Source organism: Bombus impatiens, unplaced genomic scaffold, assembly GCF_000188095.3.
Source record: "Bombus impatiens unplaced genomic scaffold, BIMP_2.2 scf_0083, whole genome shotgun sequence".
Lineage (NCBI taxonomy): Eukaryota > Metazoa > Arthropoda > Insecta > Hymenoptera > Apidae > Bombus > Bombus impatiens.
This window is the reverse complement of record NT_176502.1, coordinates 512,837-521,397: the sequence shown is the minus strand read 5'-3', so window position 1 is coordinate 521,397 and position 8,561 is coordinate 512,837. Positions and strand designations below refer to the sequence as shown.

The 8,561-nt window shown below is 31.6% G+C and overlaps 1 protein-coding gene across 5 annotated transcripts; it reads left to right on the top strand.

The window, feature by feature from the left end:
* Positions 1-598: 598 nt before the first annotated feature.
* On the top strand, positions 599-7,120 carry LOC100741208 (tripartite motif-containing protein 2-like). 5 transcript variants are annotated; one of them, XM_024372618.2, is made up of 12 exons: positions 599-1,553; positions 1,989-2,030; positions 4,247-4,409; positions 4,498-4,671; positions 4,751-4,954; positions 5,039-5,287; positions 5,349-5,535; positions 5,680-6,116; positions 6,191-6,373; positions 6,457-6,564; positions 6,666-6,804; positions 6,872-7,115. In XM_024372618.2, exons 1-12 carry the CDS (start codon positions 1,534-1,536, stop codon positions 7,108-7,110), a joined length of 2,145 nt encoding a protein of 714 aa, XP_024228386.1. In that variant the 5' UTR covers positions 599-1,533; the 3' UTR covers positions 7,111-7,115. The 5 variants fall into 5 exon arrangements, with proteins under 5 accessions (XP_024228386.1, XP_012249826.1, XP_012249829.2 ...); XM_012394403.3 differs by lacking the exon at positions 1,989-2,030 and having other exon boundaries at positions 600-1,553; XM_012394406.3 differs by lacking the exons at positions 599-1,553; positions 1,989-2,030 and adding an exon at positions 2,039-2,754 and having other exon boundaries at positions 6,872-7,120.
* The last annotated feature ends 1,441 nt before the right edge of the window (positions 7,121-8,561 follow it).

Sequence of the window (8,561 nt, the reverse complement as noted above, 5' to 3'; positions counted from 1 at the left end):
TTCAGGACTAAGAAGGATGCTGCACGTAGTAGTACATCCTTGGAAATTTCAGATATGTATAAGATTCAAAATTATTATGCATTTCATTTATAACCGACATATAAAATGTTTTATTGATATTATTTAATCAAGTAAGAACATAATTAATTGAAGTAATAAAGGTTCTTTGCGATTATAATCTAACAGAGATCACAATACCTTTATAAACCCCTCTGGCTACACCACTGGTAGCACTTATTCAAAGATTGCCAACATCGAGGCCAAGGATGCGCACTGCTACCCCGACCTCGCCAATGTTTACAAAGCACGTGTAATCTATGACAGATTGCCAATACTCGAGATGCATCGGACCTAAAATAAGTATCAAGTTAATGCAATAATTTTTTTAGGAAATTCGATGAAAAACAATGATAATTTAATAGAGTGAAAAAGAAAACCCTGGACCGTGTACTATAACTAGCGTTTATCTGTAATGAAACGTATGACCTAAATCACGGAGCGCACGCGCCATCAAGCAAGGACAGTTTCGAGGGTGTGCTTTCATCCCCTGTTTCTCGTGTCTCGCGAATTTCTCATTGCTTGTGCCTGTCCGTGTGATTTTGTGAGAAAAACAGAGTGCCGTGAAAGACGAGGACCGGTGGCCGTGCCACCTGCTGGAGCTTAACGTACATTGTCTGAAATCGATATCGCCATCCTTGTCTTTCGTCTTAAGAACGTCATTCTAGTAGTTTGCAGAGAAGAAATATGACCGCGATGGAAACTGTACACGGGGGATTGTGTTAAGAGTGGCAAAACCTTCGGTGTTTGTAGTGGGAAAAAATAATGAATGTTGATCTGACATTTTTATTAATTAGCCACGTAAAAGCTCTGTAGCAACTGCAAACCGTTCGGACATAGTTAACAAGATAATTTAATAATCGAATGCTAAAGTATCGAGTGTGTACAAGACAAAAGTTTGTATATACGCAAAACGATTGTCGAAATTGCGATATTCATTGACCAGAAAATTGATGAAGGTTGATACACTGATAAAAATTATTATGTCACGTTGCCTATTCGCTATTAGCCAAAAAGTGATTGGACACTAATCAGTTTCGGCTCGTGACATGTATCGGAGATGCATTTATATCTATATTCATCGATTTCATTGTTTACATTTACAAAGTGTGAGAACGAGTATTAAATAAAATCTGCAAACGCATATGTTTATCGATATCAATGTGCACGTCTTTAACTCCTGACATCGTACAATTCTTTTGAAACTAAAAAGGATATATAAATGTTTTATTATGTCTCGGCACCTTCTATTCGTGATAAAAAATCAGACACTAAACATTTGAATATAGCTTGCTAGGAAATGTAAACAGTCGTACGATATTGAAGATCCTGCCGTACTTGAATCGCTGTATCATGGTGCTTTATTAGTGTGCATATCACGCCTGTGTAAGATCCTTAGGACGCCATAAATAATATATCGCGCCAATACATTGCTTGTATAAAAATAACTTATCTGAGTTTATCAAAGGAAGCTTCATGAGCTGCTGTCCATTCATGTAAGTATGTGACGAACTTTCTTAAGAGACGCGTAAACATCTACAATATAAAATTTTATAGAATTTATGTGTATCTATTATAGTATGTCACTCGCATTTTAGGGGTTGATAAAAATAGTAAAATAAAAATATGGTCCTTTTTGAAACGCTTCGTATCTTCTCTTCGTATTTTATTTTTCTTAGCCTCTTCGTAAAAATTAATAGAACGATACAAATGAACTTGAACGATAAAATTTATCTACCATTTTACCGTTTTAGTTTCTGACTCTCATTTAATAAATTTTATTTTTCAATAAAAGAAGTTTTTAATCAGATGAAGTTATTATATGACTGAAATCGTGAAAATTTAAGAAACAGGTTCTAAATATATTATAAGGTGAATGTAATGCTGCATATAGATGAGAGTTTCTGAAAACATGAAATTCGTGACTATAGGAAACACACAGCTGTCCGAGAGGCCGGCTGTAGCAAGTGCATGTAAGTAAGCAAAGCATACACACATCAGACGCTACACCTTTTAATGGGCGACTGCGCAGTAGACAATTCAGCCATCTATGTGGCCGTGTACCTCGCACAAGCATACCAGGCATTTCTCCGTCTTTGTATCGCCGTTGGTGTTGTGCGTCTCTTTACCCTTCAGCAGACGCGTGTATCTCTCTTTCTTTATCATCGCTTTCTCCTATATATTTCTTCTCGCTCTCGTGGCAAACGCTTGATGGTACGCCAATACTCAGGGACGTATGACGCGTATAACAAACTCTTCGAATTGAATATTATTTCAGAACAAAACAACTTCTATTTTGTGCATCATAAACGCTACGCTTAATCGTTCCAAGTAGATTATAATGTATTAAAAAATTCACCCACGAAAAATGAAGCATTTGTCAGTGTTATCTATTCACTAGTATTCGCGACAAAAATTCTTCGTAAAAATCCATTTATCTATTCAGCTATAAACAGAAAATCGTTGAAAATCGTGATACGATTCGTTTCGTCGAATCGTTTGAAATTATAGTTTTTAAACGTCTCACGAAGATGGTGGTATATCGGCCGAAGGAATTCTCGCAGAAACATAAACGACGAAAGAAAGAAACATGTTGGTAGGCCGTAGCCGCGGGCACCCGCATAGTATACGTATTATTTCGTCCCTGGTAGTGCTGCCGGCTGTGGATGCAGGCGAGAACGTGCGCAGCTGTAAAACGTGAGTCGCTGCGCTCCGCAGCTGATGCGGTTCGTTGTTGTCCGTGTTTGTATTTGTTTGGAAAAATGCGACAGAACACCAATGAATTTCGACAGTATTATTACTGCCATTTGAACGGACTAGGCACGTATGTGATTCGGCAAATATATTGCGAGTGATAGTGACGCACAATAGGGCAAACATTCGAAATGACATCAAATATTTGCAAAAATAAACAATTTCAAAAGTGAAGTAAAAATAAGTTTAAACTTCAACATTGTTGAGTTCAGGATTGTCCTTTGCAGTTGGTTTTTAATATCATTCACAAATTACATTTGTAACAAGTTGTTCAGAATACAAAGATTCATCTTAGTAACAATTCCCATCTTGAGGACAATAGGTATTTCGAAAGAAAGATAGACAAAGAGTTCCCATCGGCATATGCTTTGTACCCTGTGGCTCCTTTGCGAGGAAGAAATTGTGAAAGAAGTGTCATGTTTATTGATAACATTTTGCGCGAACGTGCGTTTTATTCGAAGCAATAGATACTAATTAAAAAAGCAAAGAACAATGCATCGTGTCATTTTGCCTGAGAATATTGTAGATATAAAAAAAAATTACACGTAGAAAGTTCCTTACTTTGATACCACTTGAAAACACGATATTTTGTTGTTGATATGTGCACATATTTTGATATTTAAAGTCGCTAGCATGGTGGAATTAAAAGATGCGATTTACACGAAAGTTATTTGACGAACCTGTTTGTGTTGTTCTGTTCATCTGGTAATAAAAATTTATATAAGAAAAAAGTATATTCTAAGCGTGCACCAACACCCCGCTAAAATGTGTGTAATGTAACGGATGTATATATTTCTTAAAGCAACGACAGGGCTAACTCCATTATGGAGGCACTGCGTTTAGCTATACAGTGAGTTTATTATTAAACAAATGTTTTTACGAATAATTTGTTTTAATACTCTCGATATTACGGAATTTCTTTTATACTTAATCACTTGCTATGGTCAAAAGACCAAAGCAGACTGCGAATGTCAAAATGCACTACTTGATCACGATTGATAAATCGGTAAACTTTTCCGACACCCTATATAATTTTTATTTTTAAGGAATTATAAACAGATAGAAAGTGATACTGTCATAACATTTAAATATGTATCATGTATTGAAATCAATTGTTATATATATATAAAAAGTTGCTTTATACATATGAATTTATTATATTATTTAAATAACTTTTTATATTTAAATACATTGTAGCGATAATATCCCATATTTCTTATTATTTGTAATGCCTGATATATTAATGAATGAATAAATCAGTATTCTTCAATAATATTATTAATCTTCTTTATATTTTTCAAGATCACATATGTATATAAAGAATAATGTTTTATTCAAATATATTTTAAATATTAAAATTGCATCTGAAATTTCTTTATAAGGACAAGCTTTTTTATTTACTATAAAGTAAATAAAAATATTTAATTTTTTGCAGGACACGGCTAGGGGAGAGGATGGTTAGTATGAGCTCTATGCTCGTGGAAACAGTTAGTATAAACTATGAAGATTTTAATGAAAGTTTTTTAACATGCGGCACATGTCTTTGTGTTTATGATGGTGGAGAACATACTCCCAAATTATTACCATGTTCACACACGGTAAATGTCGTATTAATATCATTTATATTTATTAAATAGTAAGCTTTTAATGTAATGAGATAATATATTAGTTTGTTCATACTTACAGGTATGTTTACACTGCTTAACAAGAATTGCTGCGTCTCAGACTCGTGAGACCGGTGCCTTTCGATGTCCTATTTGCAGAGAATTAATAACAATTCCTCGTGGTGGAGTAGCTGCTTTACCACCTAGTTTCCTAGTGAATCAATTACTTGATCTCATGTCCAGACAAAGACGGGAGGTTTGAAACAATATTTTTTATATAACTTCACTTTATATGTTACTGAGCATATTATGTAAAATTTTCATTGATATTGCAGGTTATTCCAAAATGTTCAGTCCACATAAATCAAGAATTGTTATTTTGTGAAACATGTGATACAGTGTTTTGTACAGTATGTACAGGTGGTAATCATGCAGGAACATCTCCAGGATGTACTGAGCATACTATAATACCATTTAGTATTGCAATAAAGAGGATGTCTGAGATCTTACTCTATAAAGCTAATGAATGTATATCCAAGGTAATAATATATCTTTCTCACGAATTGAGATTTATTAACCATAGAATATTATTGTATTTATAAATAGTATTTTGCTTGTTCTAGTTAACACAAGCTCAAGATTCTGTGAATACAGAATTACAACGTTTGGAAGCTTCAACAGAGAGGTGTTTGAGTGCCGTAGATACTGAATTTGCTGAAATTATATCAAAAATTGAAAGGAGACGTTCAGAATTACAAGCAGCTGTTACTGCTGCTGCAAGAGATAAGAAACATGTGTTAGAGGAACAACATGCTCTGATAGAAGCTGAAAAAAATAAAGTGCAACGAGAATGTGAAGGCTTACAATATCAGGTATAGTATCATTATTAAGTCCATGTTGCATACATAATAAAGATGTGTATAATTCTTAAAGGTTGAAGTTCGAAATATTACACAAAGAATTGGTAGTTTATCTGACCAACTCGATGCGGCATCAGCACTTAGTGAACCTAAAGAAAATGCTTTTATAACTTTTGAATTTAATCACAATAATGCTCTTTCTCAATTAGAGGAAGCTCTTAATAACTTGGGAAGAGTACGTTCTAGTACAACATTGCCAGGTACCCTGAGGATTGATAATACAGTAAAGTACCTGCTTCAAACTTGTTATTAATTATTATGCAAGCGTTATTGCTTTATATTTTTAACTCACAGTTCATGAGAAAGAATTATTACTTATAGTAGTAACTTATATTTTATAACAGGCTTATGCAGAGCCCGGTTAAGAGACCCCGCCATAGCGAAACTACAAGCAGCTATAATAGTAGAAACTATTGACTATCATGGACATCCTAGAAATGTTGGAGGAGATCTTATTGCTGCAGAATTAACCTTAGCAGATAGTATCCATTCAGAAAACCAAAGTTCCAATATTGATACTGAAATTATAGATTTAGAAAATGGTACATACGAAGTATTGTTCCGACCCCCATCTGCAAGCCGCTATATCTTAAAGTTGTCAGTTTTCGAGCGACCTATTAAAGATTATCCTTTATTTTTTGATGCAACTGAACATAATGAACCTATTAAAATATATGGAAGACGAGGAATTGGGAAAGACGAATTTCATCAACCAGTTGCAGTTGCTGTTGATGATGATGGCATGATATATATTTTAGACACTGGGAATTCACGTATAAAGGTATATTTAAAGTTATAATGTATTTAGAATGATAAATATCCTAGTTGTATTATAGATAATGTTACATTTTTTAGATACTCAATTGTGATTTGGAGTTTCAAAGGCATATAACTAACGAAGGTCTTGAAGGACGTAGTTGTACAGGAATTGGTATTTCTCAACAAGGTATTGTTGTTGTCAATTGGAGAACGAGAAAAGTAACTGAAATGAGTTCTCTAGGAGACACTATTAAATCTTTTTCCCATAATGCATTTCAAGTTAGTATTGTCTATTTTTAAAGTATTTTATGAAGTCTGCTGCTTGTTTAATTATTCATCATATTATTAATTTTGTTCTGTAGGAACCCATTGATGTTGCAGTAGATAGAAGTTATGGTCATATACTTGTTGCAGATAATGGTCAAAGTTGTGTTTTTGTATTTGATTCTGATGGCAAAATTCTCTTTCAGGTTAGATAGTATTTAGTTCTTTAAATTCGTTATTACTTTTAATGTTTCTCTGTGTTTATTATACTCAATATTATATTATTTTTTTAAATATTATTTAACAGGTTGGAAAAAGAAGTACATTCAAATTGATTACTTCTGTAACTGTTGGACCTAGCGGTGAAATTGTAGTTGCTGATAGTCGTATACAAGTATTTTCCGCTAAAGGAGACTTTTCTGAGGAAATTTATTCAGAAGGCAAAGGTAAATTATAATTCTATGTCATTCTTATGAATTAACTGTCATATTTGACACCTATTGCGTATTACAGGAAGAGGTACTTATGGAGGCCTTGCTGTTGATGCAGAAGGCAGAATACTTGGAACTCGCACCGATAAAGGTCGCAGTATAATTCAAGTTTTAAAGTTAGGAGGAGGTAATATTTTAACTGAAATTGATTCGCATAGCTCAAAACTACGACGTCCTTCAGGTATTGCGGTACTACCTGACAATCACTTAGTAGTTGTAGACTTGGGAAATGATTGTATAAAGAAATATAGATACTGGTAAAAACAGTTGAGTTTCAAGTATCAAATTTGTTGTATGTCCAACAAAACTAATTCATCCATCGCAGACATATACCAAATATATATTTAATATAGCTTAAATTATTTGCTTCTCTAAGAGACTTTTTTTTAAATAATTTTATGTATCAGTTTAATGTTTACATTTCTTAAGTTTTTCATCTACTGTTTTTTAAAGTTACAGAGTTGGATTAATCAAAATAATTTCTTTGATATAAAATATATATATATATTTATATATAATATTATATATATAATATTATATATTTATATATATATGTATATATAGGTGATATTTAATAATATAAGTGTTACATATCAATCTATGTGTGTAATACTCGTATAAAATAATATTAATTTATTTCTATTTTAGATTTTACAACGGATGTTGTTTTCCTAGAATAAAACAGACTTGATTAGCATAATGCAATTTATAGTGTTTTGTGTTATGTTTACTAATTTAATTTTTTAAACTAAAAAGTAATAGATGTTATTCTTTTTTTTTTTTTTAGTTTTTGATGTTTACCTTAATTGATGTTGAGATATATTGTAATACATATTTTACACTGCCATAGTCTAAATTCATAACAGTTATCATTAGAGTCCACTTATTTCATAGAAATGTATGTGTATAAATGTAATAGTAGGTTATTGAAATTAATATTTAAAGAATTTTATTTACGGCAAAATAATTTAAACATTAAACGAAAGAATTCTGCTTATTCACAAGACTTGAGATATTGTAGAAATTTTTGAATAGACATCTTTTATCTCCTATATTTGATTCTGTTTAAAAAAGCAGATCATTTATATTTATTAATGCCATTAGTGTTGAATGAAAAATAACAAAAACTAATAATTTCACAACTAGTGAAAAATGACTTTGTAATTATTTTTAACAAGTAACAAAGACGACGCTTATCATAAGATCAAAGTGTGTAATAAAATTAATATCCAATATTTTCTTCGATAAAAATTCGAAAAATATTTTTATATAATTTACCAAAGGAACTTTCCGGTTAATTTCTTTTTTTTTTTTATTTATAAATGATATTTCTTTCATTTCCACTGAATCCGTCTTACATTCTATATGTCTTTTTTTATGGCATTCTAGTTTGTTGTAATAAGAGTAAAATCTTATTTTGTGAATATTAAATTAATGAAAAGTATTTACATGTTATTCTTTTATACTTAAAAATATGTAAGTGCTTTGTATGAAAATGTCTTAAAGACAATATCATTATGAAAAATTATTTTGAACCAGTTACATTTAGTATGTTTAACACAGTATTTAACTCATTTATTTTATACAGATTTATTAATTATTCTCAATGAACATTACAATCCATTTAGTTTTTATTATCATTCAAAGCATTTCCTACTCTGATTTACATACTCATTAAAACTTTTAATTTAGAAATACATGGTTTTTTTATG